Here is a 24,887-nt window from a genome sequence, read left to right as displayed (position 1 = left end):
GATGCTCCTAGCGGGTCAACTCAACGGCATTATATATATATAATATATATATATATATATATATATATATATATATATATATATATATATATATATATATATATACATATGGACAGTGAAACAATAATGAAACAACACTTTAAGCACCTGCAGTCAACATTTGAATAGAAAATGTAAAAGATAGATAAAGAAAAAGTGAGCCATGTTAAACTGAAAAAAAAGGACCAAAGTTGCATGAGACAAGAGAGGAGGACGAGCAATCTCTTTATCATTTTTCCCATTTTTTCAGTCCTCACCAATCTCTTTCACTTTTGATACTATTTTTTTTTTCACTAAACATACAAGCGTGACATTTCCAGCATTCGTATTCTAATTCATTTTTTTCTTTTTTTGATAAAGGAATCAGACTAAAGTTTATCTTCAATAAATCAAACCAAGCGGAAACGGCGGCTGGGGGAGGGGAAGAGGATCAGCTATCTTTTGACAATATGCCACTTTGCAAACGAAACGATGAGATGATCATCAGTAATGCGTGGCAACTGTCCATTTTAAATTGTGCGTGACCACTTCACCGTTACCATGGCGAGCCTGGCGTCTCAGTTAACACTGCTGTTGGTTTTGTTTTAAAGGAGACCTCCGGATGATTTTTCAGACTTTTACATTTGAACAGCTATAAATTAGTTATACTGAGTACATAGTTTCAGAATTTATACTGATTGAGATGAGGAATGAGAATGTTTTCAAAATTTATGACAAATTGCAATGAACAACGATGGTGACATGGCAGCCTCACCATAAGAATGCATGAGTTCGGGCTCAAGGAAGCAGAACGAAAGGAGAAAGCAAGCATAGATTCTACACTGGTGAACTTGTTTAATAAGCAACCGGTATTGTAATGGAATTACATTTCTGCATTTTTGAAGTATGTGAGGCTCCTATGTCATCAACACTGTTCCATGTAATTTGTTTAAGATTTTTCAGAGTATTGGTTTCCTCTGCTCAAAGACAACAATAATTCCACAAATCTATACATGGAGCTGTCGATTTATGTACTACATGTGAAATTGTGAAAACCGTCTGGAATGCCCCTTTAAATTATTAATAAACCCCTCATCAGATGACAGTGGAATCTCGGAGGGAGAAGCAGACAGTACTGACGATGAAACCAGCAACGCCGACGGCGATGCTCAACGACAAAATGACGGCGTGAGAGAGAAGGAAGGCGACGATGATGACGACGTCTTGGACGACGAGAGTCACGGTGATGAAGAAGAAACACAAGACGAAGGGTCACAACCTGTTAACTCGAAAAACGCTCTTACCGATGCTCAACTTGCTCGACTCACTGCCGAGGTATGATCAGGGACTCTCTCCCCGTCTCCTCTCCCCCCCCCTCTCTCTCTCTCTCGCTCGGTCGATTGCCTGATCGATGTTCAATGAAACAAAAAGTTCTCAATTTTTGTCGGAAGCATGACATAACTTCTTGCCCTTTATGCTTATTCCATGAACTAAATTTACGTAAAGCGCAAAGCAAAGTGCCATTGCACAGTGCAAGTGATCGGATAATTCATAAGCCTACTCTAATGACTGAAATAGTGATATAGTTATAGTTATGTTACAGTTCTCAGTGATTCATAGACGGTGCCATCTGATTAAAAGGAGGTCCTACCCAATTCGACTTTCATTTCCGTTGATCCCTGCCTGCCCTCCCCCATCTTATCATACGCATGACCTAAGTCCATCACTCAAACTAGCCAAGGGAAAAAAAAATCGTCTAACGAATCCGATACCTTTCTAGGACAAATGTAGAAGATTGCTGACGTACTCTTGGGCGATATGCTTTACATTAATGCAAATGCATTCGCAGTGACTCGCAGACCGGGTAATCGACCAAATCTCTTATTTCCTCCTCTATTTCCTTAAAGCTACCTAGTTATCAACGCTTTCCCGCAAAGTATATGTAAAGCATATCCATAGCTTGCGTCTGTACGTGCGTGCGTGCGTGCATGTGTGTTCATGGTGTTTGTATGTATGTTTACCGTTGATTTATTTGATGTCACGACATAGTTACTCAAGCTTATTCAACAGGAAAGAATGAACCTTCGGCCATTCAAATACAATGCCTTAATAACTCTTCATGACGGAATGCGACTGAATGTCGAAATGCATCTTCGGCGACTGTTGTTTATTGCCTTTCATTCCAAATGGGAAATGTCATCCGGAGATGCGTAACTGACAGAAATATGCCCCGGGGAAAATGAGTATACTATACGCAGAACTACGCAGATTGCAACGGTATGCTAAAAAAAAAGTACACACGACATAACAAGAGAATCAAATATCGAAATGAGATTTGGAATTCACAGCGCCCGTTCGAGTCTTCCACAGATCAAGGGCGATACCTGGAGAAAGATATACAGTATGTCCCCTTCCCCTCCCCCCCCCAAAAAAAAGATACCGTCAGATTTCCGCATTGATGACTTTCAAACTGATTAAACAATCGAATGAAAGTGAAACTTCTTACTTACATCTTGCAGAAAATCCCATTCGATTTGGTTAAGTAGTCGCACAGAAGTATGGATCGTTGTAAAGTATGCCATGAGTCCGTTCTTCCAGGTTTAATGCTCTTATTGGCATTTTGTAAGGTGTGAGCACAATGGACAAAACTTGGAGGGAAGGATTTCCTGACATGCTCTCCAAAGATCCTAATTTCTCTGTGACCACTGAAGCAGATCAAATGGGGGTTTCTGTGAGATATACTTAATAAGTTATAGTTTCATGCATTGAAATTGCATTTTTATTGATTCACCATTTTTAAAGTTATTATTGCAGAAAGTCCTATTGTGTTGTTGTTGTTGTTTTTCGTTTTTTTGTTGGGGGGGGGGGGGGCATGGTCTTGCTCCGGTCAATGGTTTGCTCAAATGCTCGGGATCTTTTCGTTCAGTTGATGGACATCGTGGTAGGCATGGTGAGCTAGAGAAAGTATGATGACAGTGAAAGTATGAAGAAAAGCGTTCGCCGATATATCTCTCCCTCATTTTTTGTATACGTATACATGCTGATGATAGTATTATATATGAGGCAGATCCTCTGGGATAAAGTTCCAATCCTAAAGCTCTTAGAATCAACGCGTGTGACCCATTTATGTCCGAGCACGTACTTGCGAGTGTTATTATTTTATAGTATATCGATTTTTCTCCACCAGGTACTTGCTAAAGAAATAATCTACCGTGTGCATGGCTCACTCAAATCCAGTTTATTCCAGTTTAATGCCATAGAATCCCAGCCATTTCCTCTCCTGAGTACACGCTGAGTTTGAATTGTTTTATTTTGATATAAAGACTGTCATAGATAATCAGCGTTTGTACGTCATACGCGTGACAGGCAAAAATAAAACAAAAACAAACAAACAAAAAACATACACACACAAGAAAAGAGAAGGTTTATGTGTGTCCATTTCTACATATTTTATGGTGACTTTACTTTTTGTAGAAATATATATACTGCTAGTATTCAATAAAGGTGACGTTGATCACGTTTCATTTTTCTTTTTCGGTAGAATTGAGACCGACCAAAATGCTAAAAAATGTTTGTCAACAGAACGGATTAAGGTCAATTTGTCAATATTTCTTTTTTTTTCTTAATGAACGCCCAAACAGGCATGAAATATTTTCAGTGGTCAGTAGAAGGAAGGAGTGATTTGCCCTATTCGAAAAGTTCAGCCAGTATCACAACTCATAAAAATCGTTCAATGCGATTTTTCTTTGTGCGACATTCCACCAAACTTGTCATGTTTGTATCATGTCACCTTCTTAGGTAAATCGTTTTTGCTACTTTGCAATAATATTGTAGTATTTTGATTTGGAAATAAACAGATGAAATTAAATGAAATGAAAATGCACACGTTTCGTTATCAATGGCGAATCACCATAAAAAGGGGCATTCTCATGACGAATAACCATGCCGAATATTATTCGCTGGTTGTCTACAAATGAATTATTCATTTTTCCTTGGTTCTTGTTCTTCCAGGGTTTCATCAAAATGAAGATTGATTGTCTGGCACGAGTTGTCAAATACCCTTTCTCGCTACCACAATGCGCCCAGGAGGTGAGTCTGTCAACAGATCCGTCATCAGTCCCCAATACATCCCCAAACACTGCCAAACAAAAACTCCCGCACGCGAGCTCACACATTGAATTGATTCAAGAATAGATATACACAAATGCACATCTACACACAGGAACAAGCACAAACACACAGACACAGACGGACAGACAGAAAGACGCACACAAACACATTGAAACTTGCACAACCAGTTGACGAACGGGGCCACTGGAAGTATTTTGAGGGTTTGCCTTAACAGTTTAGACCACTCTGCACTGCTCTGTGAATATACTTAATCGGAAAGAAAAACAAAATGCATTATGTGCATTTCTTTACAAGGACTTTTTATGATGTTGGTGTTCTTTTAACGAAGCCATTTATGTAAGGAGTAAGACACTTTCAAAATGATGTTTTTTCCCCTCTCTTATATTTGATAGCCAAGTCGGTTTATAATTTTTGTTGCAAAGCAGCCTCTTCCTACTGTTTTGCGGGTCTGAAGGGGAATTGAATATATTCAGCCTAGGGGACGAAATAACACAGAACGTAGTATAAATTCACTCCATTTCACTCTCTTCGTTTGAATTTGAAATAGCTGCTGCAAAGTAGATTTTTAATCCTTTAATGGAGGCTCCAGACTTTATAAGCTTTAGATGTGCCACTCATGTATATATCTCAGAGGATGGGATATGCTGAATTATAACATATTCGTGACGACAGTTGAATGGGACAGACTTGGAAGCCGGCTCTGCAGCCGTGCTAGATGGCCAACGAGAACATTTTCACTCGTAAACTTTCAGTTTCAGCTTCAGTTTATTTCATTTCTCCACTTGTACAAATGAAATCATTACGACAAAATCGACAATATTTGCATCAAAATATAAACAAGAGTACTCAAAGGAAGTAGAAATGAGTACGTGCATACGAAACGTAGGGCCTATATTATTTCATTGTATCTTAAAGGGATCGTATAGTTTTGGTTGAGACCAAACTTCAGGTTTCTAACATTTTTGGTGAGATAATGAGAATCCTCTGATGAAATATGAAAGAGCATGTAATTCCAAAAGGAATTAGACGTTTATTTGATGAAAATTGGTTTTGAAATTGCTTAATTATCCAAAACAGAGCAATCCTAATGAAAGGTGGGAACCACCTTTTATGACGATCGCTTTGTTTTACTTTGTTTTTGGATGTCTCAACCAGTGTAAAACCGATTTTCATCAAATAAACTTTTAATTTCCTCTTAGAATTGTATGCTCTGTACTATTTCACAAGTGGTTTCTTGGTATCTCGCAAAAAGTTTAAAGCCCGAACCTAATCTCCACCAATATAATATATCATCCCTGTAAGGTATACAGGTGGAGGAGACCGTTATACTCAGTATATAGATAAGCAAATCGCTTGACTGGGATAAAGGATTGTAGGCGATATTCATGGTTTCTTACAATATTCTCCCTTATTTTTCAATGAGGAACAAAACATATACATACAAAATAAACCACTTGCACGTCCCAGTATTTTCAATATCATTTGACATGGGAGGACAACACACGGGGAATCGTAACAAGACAGAAACGATTCTAAGGGATAAAGCTGGTTATACTGCACGTGTCTATTCATTGGATGTGGTCAGGCTCAGGCGTTTAAAGGCACCCTTATATAGACTGGAAAGAACACAGTCTCTCACAGTGTGTACACAGTCTCCCACAGTGTGTTCACAGTTTTGTCATAGTCGACTATGTGAAAGCGCTCGAATTCAACAGTGTGGAGATGATTTCACACTGTGGTGTGGTTTTCACAAATGGTTCACATGGTAATGCTCTGTGTCACACTGTGAATTGATGATTGACAATGTGTTCACATTGTTGTAACTCTCGAATTTAACAGTGCGAAGAGATTTCACACTGTGTTCACAATGTGTTCACACTGTGTTTCTCACACTGTGGGACACTGTGTTCTTTCCAGCAGGGCGGTGCTTTGTTTGGCATATTGCGATCAATCATATTGTTCATTTTGATTGTGCTCAAAACATTCAGTATCCTGCAGCGCCAGTCAGTAATATATCTTCATACAACTTCCCATAGACGTGATGCACAGTTGAAGCTCCGTCCGAAATCCCCGAGAATCATTGTTAGTTTGTCTTTTCCTTTGTTTTGTATGTTTAAAGCAACTCAGTGGAGAAAATCAAGTACGGGGGAGGGAGGGGGATAGGGCAAGGTGGGATGAGGTGGTAATGTGAGGAGGGAAAAGAGGTTAGAGCAATTTCGACTCAATTCCATTGGCGATTAATCGTCTGCGTGATGACGTCACAGTTGAATCACACCACTCTACTAGTACGTTGCCAATCATACCAGCGTTTAAAACAAAGCAAAGCAAAACAAAACGGAACGGAAGTAAGAAAAGATACAAGACAAAACAAGAAAAAAAAAACTCTTCTTCACGTGTTTGTGGGATGCACAATATTGGCTCACTGCCTCTCGATCACTCTCTCCATGCAAATCAAAATAGGAAATTGATCTTCGCGAATACGTTTGAAATGCTTTTTTTTTTTGTCTTCCAAAGTGAAAGTGGCTTAATGCTCAGAATTTGTGAGCACTCTAGAATCAAATGGCAAAGTTCACGAGAGGAATTCCTAGTCGGTTGTGCAGGTAATGGGACCGAATTGGATTACGATAGATAAACAAAAGTCTGTTTTGTGGAGAAAGAGAAAGAAACCTGTCAAACGATATTCGTGTCTTCGTATCTAAAGAAGGCATGCATTTTCTAAATTCGAAAAATGAATGTGATTGACGTGTCATCAAGCGTATAAGACTCCTTCAACACTGGAAATTCCGAATTTCCTTCAAAAATCCTAAGGATATTACGGAATACCACGTTTAATGCCGTGAAAATAGCAACGCAAAATTAGCCATAAAAACCGAACAGCAAAACAAACAAATAAAGGAAACGAGAGTATAGTGACAAAATGGACCACGATGTACTATGCTATGTTTTTCTCAGCTGATTTTTTTCTTCATATCCAATACTTCTAGCTATTCAAGGACAAAGAGTCCAGGGAGACCCTGGTCGAGCTGCGTGAAGAACTTCAAAAGGCTGAGACAGCGTTCGTCAACAAACAGGTGGACCAACTCGCCAAAGAAGCTGAAGGTGTGTGTGTGTGTTTGGTTTGTTTGTTTGTTTTTTTTTGCTCAATGTTGCACAATTTCATGTAATTGTACAAATGTGTTTCTTCAATGTTGTACAATTTCATGTACTTCCAGTCCTTTTTATCATCCTTTACCCACATTATGGGCAATCCTTTACCCCGCTCCTCCGTCAGTTTGCAGTCATGCAATGGTGATTAACCATTTGTGAAAACATACGACTGGCATGATTAAAATTTGAGTGAATGCGGAGAATGCGATTGACTTCCTGTAGCTGTATAGTTAGCTAACTAACATAGGTTTGTAGTCTATAACCTCGGTGTTGCCATTTCATTGGCTATTTTCTTTGAAAGCTCTCCGTTGCTAAGATTGGATTAGACCTCTAGATTCTACATGCGATTATTGCTCAGAGGCGTATAAAGGCCAACATAGGAGAGCTCGTTGACGTCTTAGCGCTAGTAATATGATTTCCATGAGTTTATGCTTTGACATTTCGCTCTCACCAAACTCGTATGATGATTGGCATAATCTGCCAAGGGAATGTAGTCAATTACTTCTACCCGGGATTTCAGCTTTGCTCACGTTGTCAATGTTGCTTGCATAAATCCATCATAAATAGTCAGTACAATGATTTGACTTTATCGGATCCGCAACCTGCGGGAATGTGGCATCTTTTGTTGACGTCATAACCGGTGTTACGGCTAATCTTCAACAAGATTTGTGTGTTATATATAAGTTATATCATATAACTTCGATGTTTTTTGTGCATTGTTATTATGTTTACTATCATCATCCCCAGCAGCAGTAGTAAGTAGCAGCATTATCGTTGTTATTCTTAGCCAATCAATGGGCATGTTTTCAACAGAGTTTTGACAGAGACAAGATGCATACCACGGAAACAAGAATGCATAAAAAATGTAAAGGTATCATCATAGCAATATGCAGCAATATGCAAACACATATGAGTAAATTAATATGAAATCTGTTCCTGATAATACACGGCCTAAAAGAGTTATGTCGTCGTCATCGAAATGAAAAGAAAAGATATATATATCACATGATCATGAAAGTGTGAAAGTACTGTTTCTTCTGACTGGATCCTGTTCACACCCAAAACCTCCCACCATTACATCCCCAGACGGTATCATCTCATATATATTTTTTTTTTTGGTTACTCTTCCTTCCCCCTTCTTTGTCTCTCCGCGCAAGGCACCGATTACATTTACTTTTTGCTTCACATCACCACGAATCCCAAGGAAGCCGTTAACATTTACTTTGTGGTTTAGTTGCAGGATATATGGCGGGCGTCTCTTTTCCCCCTTGACATTTGATCCTTTATCACGAACATTCGTGGTCATTTGTCATCTTGTTTAGAAGAGGATAATGACCAAGCAGCTTATTCAGGCTTGAATAATTACTTTCATGAATTATAACATGATGGGGGAGGAGGGGAGGGGGATTTAGTGTGTATATGGGATGAGTTTAAGTGAAACTGCACTCTTTGTTTAAGTTGTTTTGACAAAACGAGTGAGGAAGAAGATCCGAAACAGTGAACCTTCGCATTTTCTCCTCTTCGTCTCCTTCTTCTTTTTTTTCTTCATAAAACTGAAAATATGAACGCTTTGAAATCAGTGATGGTATCGGAAGTCACCCATTGGGCCAAAACGAAATATTTGGCGAACCTGTCTGGATAGATTCAATAAGGAGATAAATAAATCTCTCCTCAAGATAAATAAACGAAGTGATTCCTCATGATGAACCTGCAAATATTTTAGGCTCGCAAAAATTGTCGCGACTAATGTTTCTGATCGTTTTGCCGCCGCTTTTAGTTTGAAAACACCTCACCATAAGCATTATACAATAGTGTTAAGCTCAAATTCCAAGGTCCTACAGGAGAAAGACAGGACTTGATTGATAATGTTTGGCTCATTAAGAGTCGAGGTGATGTAGAGGGATGATGTACGTTTACCGATTTTACGGTATTATTATCATTATTTAATGAATACCGGTAAACATCCTGTAATGAACGTGGGCTTTTAATTTCTATAGGCACCATTAGCGAGCGGGTCCCACGTACTAATTAGACCAAAAATAACATGAAATGAAATACAATGTATGTTCAACACGACGGTACCTGCAGGCATCAAATTATGATATCACACGAAGAAGCGTAAGGATATAAATAATAGCCGGGACATATTAGCAAAGAAAAGTAGTAAGAACCGACCTTACCCTTCGAACTCCTCTCTCTCTCTCTCTCTCTCTCTCTCTCTCTCTCTCTCTCTCTCTCTCTCCTATCTGCTCACCTGCTCATCGCGTAGTGTTTTGTAAAATGTTTATCACCAGTCTGTAAACACTTGCTGCTGGATCATTATCGTCATCTTTTTTTTTTTAAGAAACAAAGATAAAGGTTAAAAGGATGCCGTTAGAAGTTTTCGGTCGTTTCAAGTAGTTGTTGAAAGACCCCCTCTGGACGACGTTTTCCCGACGTCGCCTGTTGTAATGCTCTGTTGTATGTATACCCACCAACATCCCCTCAAAATGTTACGTGAGATGTTTCTTTCATCTAAATCATATGCTGTATCACGGTATTTAAAAAACACGTGATAATTATATATATATATATATATATATATATATATATATATATATATATATATATATTTTTTTTTTTTTTTATTTTTTTTTTTTTTGGTATCCGAGCAGGAGTATAGCATTTTTCATGTAAAGAAACTAAAGTGCAAAGTCACACTCTGTGTCAGCGGCGAGTATTGAGTAAATCAAAATTATAGAATGGGGGAAGTTTCACCACAAAACCAAACAGAAAGTCATGCATGGAATCTAAAGGTCGTGTCTCACCTTTCCGGGCAAGCTACGCGGGCTTGTCGCGCGTCAGGATTTTCGAGCACACAGGAGAATCTCCGGGCGGACAAGAATGTTTGCGAGTTTCGCACTTGTGTCTTACCTGCTAGACGCGTGCTACTTACCTTCTACTTGCGTGTATTCCGTGTGACCTGCTTGAAAGCTTTGAAACCGGTCCGTTTTCTGTTCGCGAGCGACTTATGGGTACTGCAAAGTACCTGCGTTGGATTTGCCTGCGAGGTGCTGCCGGTAAGGGTCTCCTACTGGTGTTCTGCGTGTACCTCTGCGGGCAAACCCCCGCGAGTCACTCGGAACAAGTTTTGAACATGCTCAAGGCCTTGTCATACCGTATCTGGGGAAGTTTTGCGAGTTGACTTGCGGGGAAACAAATTTGCTACCCAGAGCTCTCCGCAGTTGGTCCGCACCTGACAGTTATACCTAGCGCGTATCTCCGGGTAGTAAAAATTGTTATTCGCAAGTCGCACTCACGGCTTGCCCGGAAAGGTGTGACACGGCCTTTAAAGGCATTTCTCTATATATCTGGATGGAAGTAGATCTCGCAGTCATCACACATTATTATTGGTGTGGGGGAGATAATGCCTGCTTCCAGCTCCATCCTCTCCAGTGGAGGTTCTCCCATGTGAAGATGATGATGCAGAGCAAGCACTACCAGCTGGTGTCACAATTGAACTTGGTGTTAAACTTTTGATCTCAATACAATGTTTACACATATTTACCTCCGGAATTGTCAGCTGTCAAAAGATTACAACCAAGTTCAATTCAATTTCCAATACAGATGAGCTTCTGTCTATAAGGCGTCACAATTGCTATCAAAAATATCAGAGATGGTTTGACGGTTGCAATTCGTTATTCCGAAGGTTAGTTAATATGAAAATGAAATAAGATTCGTAATTCAGAAGGCGCGTTAGTACGCACTTTTTTTATTTCTTTTTCTTTTTTCACATGTTCGGATTAATGAGCTTTTGGAATAACGTATCAGAATATTCCTCATTTTTTTTTCCGGATTGACGAATCTTTGGTATAACGAACCTTCGGAATAGTGCCACAAATGTTCGGATTAACGAACACGTTTTCATATTCGGATTAACGAACATCTAGCCTTACGAAATGTGTGTGTTTCAGAATAACGCACCTTGGGAATAACGACCCTTATTTCATTTTCGGATGAACGAACCTTCGGAGTAACGGGCAACACCTATTTTGACGGTAATGATGTTTCGTAAAAGACACAGTGAAATATCTCCTAAAGAAACCGCGGCAACATCTTAGACTTTTTCTCTGCAGATGCTCTGCAAATGTGGGGACCTTGATATAAAAAGATAGAAATACAATTTAATTTAATTGAACCTTTCTGGGTACGACTAGAGATGAATTGAATTAAAAGGAGATAACACTTTTCATTCTATGTCGTCATTGCTTGTGTACGTGGAAGCTTTCCTGCTAGGTCGATCCGCGTTCCAAAATAATATCTATCATTCCCATAGCAAAAGGATCTGCAGGACGACCTACTTTAAAAGCTATTTTCATAAATTACTGAAAACACAATGCTTATTCATATTTCCAACAATCAGTAGTGGCATCAACTTCCGATCCGATCTCATGAATTGTGATAATTTCATCTAAATTCACTTTGCCGTAATGTGATATAGAAGGGCATCCCTATTGTAATACGGTGCCAGGTTTGAAAGAAGAATTTTACTGCATAGCTTTATTTATTCATGAATCAAACGAAAATGTCCAATATATATTGAAATAGTCAATCAGGTAGATTGACGGTATAGCTTTCAAATTGGCAGTTTATTGTTCGTTGCCATTTTTCACCCTTAGAACCATTCCCTCCCCCCCCCCAAGAAAAACACCCGTCAGTTTTGCGAATTCAGTCCTTCCGCTATCTCTAGTGATGTCATTTGTTGCTCATATTGTTCACACAGTACATATATCCGTAAGTCCCCCCCCCCCCCAAGGGAGGGGGGGGGGGTGGTGGTGGGATGGAGTGGAAGTGTAAAGGAACAAAGGAGAGAGGGATATAACTTCAAATCATCACGGAGCGATATTCTAGCTCCCAAAATGAGGAAAGTTTCCTTGGTCTTGTAGCCCTCTATAGAAGAATATGATGTATCAAACGTTTTCACTGTACACATTTTTATTATCTTTCTTAAGTTTCGTCTGTTTCAACGAGATATTTTTTATACCCCTCTATCTACGTGTATCATGGAGCATATCCCTGTTTAGATCACCTCCCCTTCCGGCAGATGATAAGGACAGGTCGTAGTCATAGCATACTGAAAACAGCGCAAGCAGAGAGAGCAAATTAATATCCTTTCTATCATGCTAGCTATGCTCTGTGAATACATGATACGTTTCGTTTAAATGAGAACGAAAACTTAAAAGTATATTGTCTTTATCTCTGGTTTATGCTTGTTCTTCTTCTCTCTTTTTGAATTTGCTCTATCTTCATCTTTCTTTCTTTCTGCATCTTTAAAAGATATCCTGATTTGTTGCTAAGGCAACCATTCATCAGACTCTAACAACACTAAGTGATGTTACCTTGCGATAGTGATGACGCACTCCGTTCACATTTGATATAATGAATGTTCCGGGCTCTAAAGTGGTTGCACAACAATTTCAAGTCAGTAATTTGGCAGGGGGAATGTCCTCTTTGTGTGTGTGTGTGTGTGTGTGTGTGTGTGTGTGTGTGTGTGTGTGTGTGTGTGTGTGTGTGTGTGTGTGTGTGTGTGTGTGTGTGTGTGTGTGTGTGTGTGTGTGTGCGTGTGTGCGTGTGTGTGTCTGGGTTTAAGTGGAAACGATCCAGCATTTTAGATGCAGCAGAGTGAAAAAAGAAGAACCTAGTCTGCTAAATGATCGCTTTCTCCTCGATTTTGTATTGCCCTGCTCTCGATGAAACAGAACAGTCATGCAGAGATATGTGTTTAAAGGCATTAACCCACTTGGTATAAGCAATTAAGACAATCAAACCTCCATTTATTTAAAACAGTAGAACCACTCACGCGTGAAGAGATGTGAATTGACGTAACATTGTTCTCGATGTGACCTGTTTGAAAGTGCACAGTGTACAATTAGTCTAGTTGGAATTACAGCGCATGTATTTTATCAAGTGAACTTTCCTAAGGGCTTAATGGATTTTGATAATACATTAGCATGATGACGTGTTGTTTGAGCTACGCTTGTTATTGCTACTTTCGAGAAAAATAACCAAATCCCCCCCCCCCCCCATTTCATGGGAACTGACTAACGGACGGCTGTTATTGAACACTTGCTACACTTCATAAATTAACAGCACATCTAAGTCGGTGTGAGTGAGACCGTTGGATGGAAACACTGCTATCATCTGACTATGAACGTGTTTTGTTCGCACCGCTTTGTCGGCAATTACGGGTAAAGGTCCGGAGATTGACACTTCGTCAGACGCTGCCGGTGCATCCAGAGCAAGCCTAAGATTGGATGAAGCTAATGAAGAAATGCTTAAATCATATACTAGTAAGCTAAAGGCCTATGTCAGCCAGCGGCTCCTATGTCAGAAGCGAAGTGAAAATATGGTATCCCCCTTGCGTTATCATATCACGAGTAGGGCATGCAGCTTGTCCTGGGGCTGAATGACAAGTAGGAGTATCACACTAGGTTTGTTGTAAAACGACGCGTCACGTATGTAAATAATGCCTCCTCGTAATATGACACATGTGCCTTCCCCCCTCCCTCTCTGGTACACGAACACACACACAAACAAACTTGCACGCACACACACACACACACACACACTTGCACGCATATACACACACATACACAAACACACACACACGCACACACACACACACACACACATGCCACCAATTTATCTCTGTCTCGTATCTTGGCGACGTCATGTACTGTGATCAGCGAAGTCAGCCATCCAAATGGCGTCCGTGCGTTACGTGCGCGGACACGCGTCTGCAACGAAAAAGATCGCTGTGAAGCAAAATCTGCCCCGTCTATGGCATAACGACATCTTATCTTAGGTAGACGGAAATGGGTTCTAGTTCAGCCTAGATATTGCCAGGACTGTTTGAAGTTTAGACCTAGCAATGGTTTGTGTTAAAATTTATTTACTGTTTTTATCGTGATAACCTTTAATACGACCAGGTGAAGAAATGCGGTTGAGTTCATGCTTTCCTGGCAGCGTTATTTGGTTCTCTTGAGATTCTTTGTACGGGGTCCATAACTTAGACCCCCGCATTTGGTATTGTAAGAAGTGGGTTTGTTCACATGACGAATATTGGGTCTAGACGTAGAGCCTACACCCTGAACAGTTTAGGTTGTGAGTCGGTGCGATCACGCACAAGAAAACCAAACAAACAAACACACAGCACACACTCTAAAAATAATTTAAAAAGATGATTACAATAAGATTAAGGGCACAGGGATCGACAGGGTAAGGAGGGTGAAGGAATCAGGGGAGGAAAAAAAGTTCTTTTTCAAACATCTTTAAAGGCATAATTTACTATATGCAGATGAAACAAAACCCAGCATTGGTGCTTTAAAATAGTTCTAAAATGTGAGTTTGGGATAGAAACAACCACTGTAAAAATTTGAATCCGTATAATCGATGTTGAGTATTGTTAGATAGACAAAATGTGAACAATAGTTACAATAAAAATGTTTCCAGACTAAACCGTCTACAGTTATGGTTTACTGAGAAAAATACTGATATCTCCTAATATTTTAGGCTTTATCGCAAACAGTTTGTATGGTAGGATGTTTTGTGATACAACATACCTACACATGTGCATCAAATGTGATATCTTGAACATTTTTTTAAATCACTGCTCCCAAACGTAAACTGGACCTTTAACCCCCTGGTGTATCCTCCCCATTACAGTGTTATACATAAGTATATATTCATTCACAAGTCCCCCAACTGGCACACCTCTTAGTGACCTCTAACAAACAAAAAAAAAAAAAAGAGGAAGAAAACACAAGGAAAAAAGAACATGAAATCCTTCCTAAATCTGCCGGCTGAAAAAAAATGGTCCTCAGTAATCTTTATATCCAACAGACTTGACTAATTCTCATAGAGATATTCTGGAAGGCTCATCAACAATGGAAATCATAGGCATTTCCCTGTCCTGTTAGTGCATGTTATAGAAACTAATGCTGAAAACATTCCGATCGCTTCAGGCATTCTCGGTCTCACTTTATGCCAGCGTTAAAGCCACTATTTATCATTTGCAGATAAAAGAAAAAAAAAAACGCCCACCCGGCTTAAGTGCTTCCAATAGTTTTAAAATGTGAGTTAGGGATTTAGTAGAGCAGATAAGCCGAAGAATTGTGCAAAATTTGACTAAAGCATGAAACTTTCACCATTGTTAGTACATGCTATAAGATTAATTTTAAGATTGGGAGGTAAGTCTGAATTGACCTCTGATGACCTCTAGAGGTCAATGACCTCAAAATGTCAGAAAATTGATATTTTGCGTCATTGGTTAATGATAAACACAGTAATGATGTACTAAAACTTAATTTTTGTCACAGTGAAATTGTCTTTATGTTCCACAGAGCCCTGACAGGTTTCTACCTTTGACCTCTGATGACCTCCAGAGGTCAATGACCTCAAAATGTCAGAAAATTGATATTTTGCATCATTGGTTAATGATAAAACACAGTAATGATGTACTCAAACTTAATTTTTGTCACAGTGAAATTGTCTTTATATTCCACAGAGCCCTGACAGGTTTCTATCTTTGACCTCTGATGACCTACAGAGGTCAATGACCTCAAAATGTCAGAAAATTGATATTTCAACGCGTCACTCATAACTGAAACACGATAATTATGTACTAAAAACTAATTTTTGTAAGAGGAATTGCCTCAATGTTCCACTGAGCCTTTCGAGTCAGATTTCTGCCTTTGACCTCTGATGACCTCAGATGACCTATGATGAGGCCAATGACCTTAAAATGTCAGAACATTGATATTTGGTGCAATTGGTTGATGACAAACATGATTTAGATGTTATATTCATTTGTATTACAATTGAATTGTTTTCCTATTCCACAGAGCAAGAGAAATTACTCACGTGTCTCTATCTTTGACCTCTGAGGAAGGTGACAGGTCAATGACCTCAAAATATCAGAATATTGATATTCTATCGATAGTCAATGGTCAACTTTGTAATACCCGATGTACAACCATTTATGCTATAATAGAAGAATCTTGTCATTCCATGGAACATTGGTCATTAGCCTGTGCATTATATCCAACTTTGACCTCTCAGGACAATGAGAGGTCACTGAGGTCACATGTGTAGGCTTACCTGTATTGATGTTTGGCTTCATTGGTGTAATCGTAAATGCTTAATCATGTACAAATCACGCATTGATGTTTTGATCAAAGTATGTATGCATATTCCACAGAGCATTGGTTTATAGTAACAGGTCTCTGAAATGTGAGAGGTCAATTACTTTAGAAATAAAGCTTAAGTTTCTTGAGTGATGGCAGTGACCTCAAATATAACTGTTATGTTTGGGTTAGTTATGAAGACTAGCAAATATAGGCAAATATGGCCATTATCTCGACACTCGAGGAAAACAAGGCCCACGAGACTGATATACAGAGTGTTTAATCTATTCAGTGTAAGTCTCATAGATCTTTTCCCCCATTTGTCGGACTCATTATGGGACTGGTTTGCCTAAGTGTCAAGCTCATGGGCAATATTTGCATAGTTTCCAGCTGGTGGGCCTGTATTGGCCAGTGTAAAGCTGGTGTGTCGTTACAGTATGACTGCGATGAATGACTCATGGTCCTGGAGTATACAGTCCACAGCTGCGACATCATGGACCATCTTGAAAACTTCGACATACTGTGAGGCCCAACATGCATTCCACATGAAGCAATCCTGTGTATTGCAACTAGCTATTGCCATCCGAGACCTACCCAGGGAATAGATAAGCCTTCATGGCAAACCATGGAGAAAGCGGATTGTGCAAAATCTTTTGGAGTTCCATTAGGAGGCTCAGCTGGAATCAAATCGCCACAGCAGCTGAAAAAGGTTATACTTCAACCAAAGACTCTCTCCAGACAAAGATACGAGTATCATAAAGTTCAGGTGTTTTGCTACTCCATGCCGCTCAGGACTGTCCTGGAATATGCATGCATCATCTGGAATCCATTCACCCAGGTGAAACATCATGAAGTTTGGAATGACCCAGAGAAGATACGCACTCTTTAGCTGCAATGACCATCATATGCAAAACAAGCAGTGTTACAGCCACACTTGAAAAACAAAACAAAGCAAAACAAAACAAAACTACAATGGCAATCCCTGTAAGAAAGTACAGCACAGGCAAATTCAGCGATGATGTTCTGCATCAACAACCCCACAATATCCACTCCGCAGGAAGTTGTGGCTCTATTGCTGCATTCTTCAAAAAGGGCAAATGACCAAAAATGTCAGGCATCATTTGCAAGAACACAAAGTAGGCCTACTCCGAAAAAAGGTGGCGGCTACTCTCGGCCACTGTCTCTTGTATCTCTTTGAAACACTTCAGGAGATAGATACTCAATATTCAGCTCTGTTATTAAAGATACATATGTCTCTCTTTTTGTTTTTGCATTTGTTTGTTGTTTTTTGCTTCATATAGCTCTTTGGATACCTTCTTTAACCAACTAAGAAAAGGCTCCATGGCAGAATATCACAAGATTACACAGTATAATGAAGAAGAAGAAGAAGAAGAAGAAGAAGAAGAAGAAGAAGAAGAAGAAGAAGGAGAATAGGAAACGAGATCTGCTGTCAATGATGCAGAGCCAATACCAATCAGTTCCATGGCAGATCTTAGTCGGCACTGCAAAGGTTTGGATGTCTCTCTCTGTTGACAAAGGATATTCTAAAGCTCCAAGTAAGTCCATGGGGTGGTTTACATTGTCTGGGCATAGAGGGTTGGGTTGGGTATATGAGGATATGATGCTTTGTTATAACAATTAGGTCTGAGATATCTGTTTTTTATGTTTGTTTTGACCATCCCGCATGGATCTCCAACGAAAAAGAATGATAATGTGTTAGACCCAGCCGCCACCGTGTTTTTTCAATAGATTTTGATATTACAGTGTAGTTGAGAAAAAAGTAACCGCTCATTGTCCTAGATGAAAGTCAAAATTGAACTGTGTGTGGAATACGCTGCATACAATTTTGGACACACACACACACACACACACACACACACAAAATGCATTTTTTTTTAAATATAATTATCATTTCATAAGCAGCTGGCCATTACAAACCAATGAGACCAGACATCAATATTCTTACATTTTAATGCATATCTTTCAATATCCTCCAGAGGTCAGAGGATCATCGCTAATGTTCATGTGAAATGAGTACACGCCTTTTGAATTGCTCACTTTTATTGCTATAGAAATACACAATATGTGCATCATGTCAATCATTAAATATTGTATCAGTTTCATTTTCAGTCTTGGATTATTTTTTCTATGTACAAATAAAATCTTGGCACAGTAAACAACTTTCACATCAAAATATAAACGAGAATACTAAAAAAGAAATAGATGTAATAACGTGCAAGGCAAATACCAGGCCTACATCATCTTAAGGTATACAGGTGAAGGAAATCACCTTATTGATAAACAATTTACTTGACTGGGATAGCGACCACTGAACAATATTGTTTCTTAAAACTCTCTCTTCTTTTCAACAAGTGGAATAAAACACATGCACATACCGGTGCATCAGTTTGGAGGAGGGGTGGGGTGGTGGCAGGGATAGTTGACCCCCACCCCATTAAATTCTGAGATGTGGACTATGTTTTGTTGTTGTTAGTTTTTGTTGTTTTTTGCTTTTTGCTTTTTAGACAGAAAACTGCCCAAGTTTTTCACTTTAAGTGTGCATCGAATTGTTAAAATCTAATTCTGAAATGCAAAATCTCCCTTCTGTGAGAGGGGATATCTCCTTTCGATAGACTCCTTCCCCCTGCTTGGTTCCTTCCACAGATATAACATACTTTGGGGAATGATAATTTCCCTTATTCTATGAAAAATGTTTTTAAGAGATATTTTTATTTGAATTCCAAAGATGAAAAGGCTTTCCTATATATGCAAGATTGTTCATTTTGGAGGGCAAGAGGCATTTGCCCCGCCTCCCGAGAAAATATGGGAGGGGGAATGGTGGGGACATAAAACTTTGCCTCAAAGTATTTCCTGAGATGGAGATTTTTTTTCTTCACTTTTTTGACAGAAAATGAATTGTCACTGAACATTTCAGCTATAGTATGCACCAAATTAAAAGGCAGAATCTCCTTTGCATACCCCCTCCCCCACACTATCTTTCGTTATGTCCCCTTCCATATACGCTCAGTGCTTTTGTACCATTTTTGTTCTATATCATCACAAAGTATGTACTAGATCTTTAATTTCAATTCTGACATATTAAAGAAAATCCCTCTTGTTGGAGGGGGTAGTGTATCTTTCAAATAACAATCCCTCCTCGGTTTCTACCCTTAGATTTGGTGCACTCCTTTTACTGATAATTTCCCAAATATTCCATCATAAATGTGTATACTAGATTTTTTTTTTTACATTTCTATTCTTACTGCAAAGGCTCCCTCGCATGGGAAGGATTGGGAGACAGCCCCTTTCATACCCTCCTCTCGCTGTATCAACCTCTCCTCCATGCATTGATTATGGCTACACATTTGGGTATGGACTTTTTTTTTCAAAATGGTAGTTCAACCAAGAGTGTGGCACGAGATCATTGATTTGCAAACAAAAGAATGCAAAAGCTCCATAATGTGGGAGGGGGATACCTCCACCCACATCCTTCTGTCGATTGGTCTCCCTCCATAGATGGCTGACTTACTACACCTTTTTGATACAAATTTCGAGGTATTCCTTCAAAAGTGCCTGTGTGCCAGGTCGTTGAATCTCATTTCTCAAAATACAAGAGCTCTCTCGAATGGGAGTGGAATACCCTACCCTCGCCAACGCTGCGCTTGCTGGGTTCCAATCCATATAGACTTGGTACACCTTGGTGATCCATAATTTTCTAAATATTCCCCAAAACGTATGCATCCGATTCTTTAAAAAAAAAAACAACAACAACAAAAAAAAACCTTCGTCTTTGGGAGGAGGGTAGGTGAGATGCGCCCACACCCCATCAACTTCCATATAAGTGATGACGCACACATTAAACAAGAGCTACACTGAATCACTGATTTCAGGTCTAAACCTGCAAAAATCCAATCCCCCACCCACATCCTCCCCCTCCCCCTCCGCTTCATTCCTTTGCACCATGAACTTATGCTTTTACATATTTTCCAAGTTCCCCCCCCCCCCACGTGAAAACAGATCGACACCCCTTGCTCTGTGCACATACCCGACTTAGATAATTACCTGAAAAGTTCTGCGGAATGAGTAGCCACTTTTTTGGTAACAGAAATGCATGGTTTGTAAAGCCCTACATTATAAACAATTATTAACTATTAACTATCGCAATATCAATATTAACATCCTCACATTTCATTCGAGGTATTTGACCTTGTGTGATTTTCATAGGTGAACGGTAATGGCTCGTTAATAAGCAGGGCCTACGAGTGCTCTCTAGAACATCATCATGTTTACCATTGATGATGCCAAACTATTCTGATATTTTGAGGTCATTTACCTCTCGAGATCATCAGAGGTCAAAGGCAGAAACTCGTCTGTGTGTCCCTTGGAATATGAAGACGATGTCATTGTACACAGATATGCTTGTTTTGTACATCTTTACCATGTTTGACCTTTCACCAATGATGTCATACTTCAATATTCTGATATTCTGAGGTCATTGACCTCTCAAGGTCATCAGAGGTCAAAGGTAGAAACCTGTCAATGCTCTGTGGAATCAGAAAATGGTTTCCCTGAAGTATAGATGCATGTTTAGTGAATCATAGCCACATATATCATTCACAAATGTCTACAAACATCGATATTTTGATATTTAAAGTTCATTGACCTCTGGAGGTCATCAGAGGTCAAAGGTAAAAACCTGTCAGTGCTCTGTTGAATCTGGAAATGATTTCTCTGTGGTATAAATGCATGTTTAGTGCAACATAACCACATATATCATTCGCAAATGTCTAAAAACATTGATTTTATGATATCTAAAGTACATTGACCTCTGGAGGTCATCAGAGGTCAAATCAGACTTACCTCCCGATCTTAAAATAAATCTTATGGTATGTACTACCACTGGTGAAAGTTTCATGCTTTAGTCAAATTTTGCACAATTCACGTGATTTTGAGGGCTTATCTGCTCTACTAATTGAAACAACCAACGTAAAAAATCAGTATAATCAATGTTAAGTATTGTTAGATATGCAAAAAGGAGCGATAATTTTATTAAAATCTATTCTAGAATTAACCGTCTACATCTAAAGTTTATTGAGAAAATTAGTGAAATCTCCTTATATTTGTGACTTTATTGCGAAAATTATGGTAGAATGTTTTGTGATACAGCTGAACTATAATATGCGTCAAGTGTGATAATTCGAACAGTTTTTAATCACTGCCCCCAGTGGTAAACAGTGGCTTTAAATGCCGCCGCACACTACACGACTTTCGGTCGCACGACTGACAGACTTTGGATCCGAAATGAATCACAATAGCCTTAGAATAAACACGCTTGTTTATTTCAGATCCAAAGTCGCTTCGTCGTTCGACCGAAAGTCGTATAGTGTGCGGTGGCCTCATGTTCAACATACCAGACATTAGCCGACATTCTTGAAAACAATGACAACAACGACAACGCATAACAATGAAGGTCTGAACGTTTGCTCAGTTGACTGGGAAATCTCATGCAGTCTCCTAAATGAAATTCAGCAAGTCAAAGAAAAAGGTGGACACAGAGTACAGATTTGACTGTGCTGATTTCCTCACTTTTCCTCACACGAGTACTTTGTATCAACTTGAAGGGCAACTGTCGAGGTTTCATAGGTCAATTGTCTTGATAAATTGACGTTTCACTTTTTCCCCATGATCAGTGCGCTTGATCCGTTGTGCGGTACTTGGGGTAGACAGGAGTGTTGACCTAATATTGGTGTTGAAAATGAAAATGGAAACTATATAATCAACATTATTAGCATGTTCATTGTAGGGTTCGTTGTCTACATTTCTTTCATTATTACCATCGTCGTGAATAGCAGAAAATTCTATTAAATGTCAGAAAACAGTTTTATTAGTATACTTTTTTTTCTTCTAAAATTTGGGATTAAAGTCTAATTGTTAAAATCAGAATGGAACCAGACATATTCATACATTTGCTAGAGACTAATCTTGTATAGATTACTAAAAAAAAAAAAAAAAAAAAAAAAAAAAAAAGAGCTCCATCCCAAAACATTTCTAGAATGGGGTATATTAACGTACTGGCTTGCCGGCCACCATGATATTCAACGTTGGGAGATGCATTCATATTTTCTTTCATGCTTCCTATGGGCGCTATCATTGCTGAACACATGTTAATTGGCCTTTAATTATACGGTATCAGGCGAGAGTTTTACCGCGGGCAAAAATCTTGTCCCCCGTCGATTAGATTACAGCAGTGCATGCTACATCTTTTCCCCCTAGGACGAAAAAAAGCAGAGCGCTGGCCGAGTCCGACGCCATGAGATCCCCGCCGAGGGTTCGTCAAACGGTAAAACATGGCCGCGCTCTTCCCCACGTCTGACCCAACAAACATCCCAAACATCCAGCGGCATCATCTTTCTTCAAGTCACCCTCCTTTGACCCCCCCCCCCCACCAACACACACACACATACACACACAGGCACACAGTTCCTCACACTCTCCATGACCATAGTGTCTAGGAATGAGAGAGGGAGAGGAAGACAATCTGTGTCTGTGAGCCAGCCCCATACAATCATCTGTCTGTTAAGCAATGTTAGTTGTCTCTAACATCATTAAGCCTGGTTGCAACGCTACATTTCATGTGCCTTACTTTCCATTACTCTCCCACTAAGCACTGTCACAGGAACTCTGCCTGCCACGACGGCATAGTCATCCTCACCAACCTCCTTCGCTGTCTCTGACACCCTTCTCCCTCCTTTTTATCTCACCCCTCGTCATCTAACGTAGCTGAACTGAAGGAATTCGTCTTCCAGTTCTGGTAGATATAGGAAACTTACGTCATTAGTCAAGAGCTCATGAGAAACTAAATCGCTCTAAAAGTGGTCCCGGATTGTTTTTTCTACGTAGAAAAGGCGCGGGAATTAGAACTATTTCTCGTGAAAATTTTCTGCCAAGCATTCAACACCCCATTTCGGAATTCGTTGCGCCATAGAAGCCGTTCCTAGGGCGTCGAGCGCAATCGATTCCATATTCAGCTATCGAGACGGGCTGACAGGATACAGGGACACGAGGTTCATTGTAAGAGTCTTGCGATAGATCCAGTCTTCATCCAACAGCTCCTGAATGAATGTCAACTGCCTCACTTTGGACTAAGTGCTGTTTGATTTCGCTCTGTCGGAACACAAAGCATCCCTGGTCGTTTTTATTGAACGCTTTTCTTCTTTCCTCAAGAAGTTTTGAATATTTTTTTTTTTCAGGTGTCGTATCGCCTCCACCCACCCATACCATTATACCTGCATCTGACGTGCAGTATCAAAGCACGGCTGATTTGAGCTGCTCGTCAAGGTAATTGTGTTCGCTGTAAGCCACGACAATCAATACATCGGATTATTTTCCCTGGCCGATATTCTTGGAGAACTGAAAACGTTTCTTCTACTCGCGTCATCTCATCCATGCCCAGGGATAGGTGCCATCTCAATCTCTAGACGTTCTAACATTAAAGGAGTACTTCATTTCGACCAGTGGAATAGCCACAGTTTGAATGCGCGGACTGTGGTCGTAATTAGAGGATTTTTTCTTCTTTTTTTTTCGAATCAACTTCGTGACCGTACCTCCAATCAAGGACCCCCGTGGAATTTGATGCGACCTTTCGGCACAAGCGGGACTGATTTCAAAGTCTGATATTCGTCACTTTATTCACATAGCGTCTGCAGTCTTCATAACTTGGATATTCCCAAGATGGCGGACCCAAAGAGTCAGGCGAACAAATCTGTCGGCATCCCACATTGGATGCTCCTCCTCTTCATTGCTGCTTCTCTCCTTGTCTTCTCAGGTAGAAAATAAAGACACCCCACAAACGATGTTTGGACGTGGTGTGCCAAGCACGCAAACTCGCATGTATGCTGTGAATCATCGACAGAGGATGCTGTGTTTGCTCGTCATATTCTAATAGCAAAAGCCTCGAATTTGTCCAAAGAGTAGAAGGGGTTGGGGGGGGGGGGGGAGGCGGTCGGTCTTTGTTTTGGATTAGTTAGAGGTCCAAATTCATGCCATTTTATTCATCTATCTTTTTTTTTAAGTCTTGACATGGCACATAAATTCAAGGGTTAGAAGTTTTGTAGTGACTATAGACAATTTTTTTTTCTGTGTGTGTGTGCCTGATTGGTTTTATAAAATCATACATTGCTTGATGTTCATCAGGTACTGCAGAAACTGCAACAGTGATATTATAATGCATGTTTTCGATGGTATGCACGCAAGAATAATTGACGTCACCGTTCTCTGTTCATGATTGCTATTCCATCCTCACTACTCCTCCCCTAACACCCATTACTTAACTGTTCCAGTAGTCATGGAATCCTGTGGAATGTGGTGCCCTCATCAGCATGTCGAACGTGTGGAATCCATCATCCAACATCCATTAAATATTGTCAA

The 24,887-nt window shown here is 39.7% G+C and overlaps 1 protein-coding gene across 2 annotated transcripts in view; it reads left to right on the top strand.

Moving 5' to 3' along the window:
* Nucleotides 1-24,887, top strand: part of LOC139735075 (uncharacterized) — a 78,495-nt gene that overhangs the window by 33,559 nt on the left and 20,049 nt on the right. For both annotated transcript variants that reach the window (XM_071645848.1, XM_071645847.1), the window contains exons 3-5: nt 1,118-1,353; nt 4,030-4,107; nt 7,134-7,248. In XM_071645848.1, the coding sequence (XP_071501949.1) occupies nt 1,118-1,353; nt 4,030-4,107; nt 7,134-7,248 (429 nt within the window). The remainder of the gene's footprint in view (nt 1-1,117; nt 1,354-4,029; nt 4,108-7,133; nt 7,249-24,887) is intronic.

This window comes from Diadema antillarum, unplaced genomic scaffold, assembly GCF_040938485.1.
Source record: "Diadema antillarum isolate AM-2024a unplaced genomic scaffold, OU_Dant_1.0 seq00000563_RagTag, whole genome shotgun sequence".
NCBI classification, from domain to species: Eukaryota; Metazoa; Echinodermata; class Echinoidea; order Diadematoida; family Diadematidae; genus Diadema; species Diadema antillarum.
The sequence above is the reverse complement of the archived record's forward strand: the minus strand, read 5'-3'. Positions and strand labels throughout refer to the sequence as shown.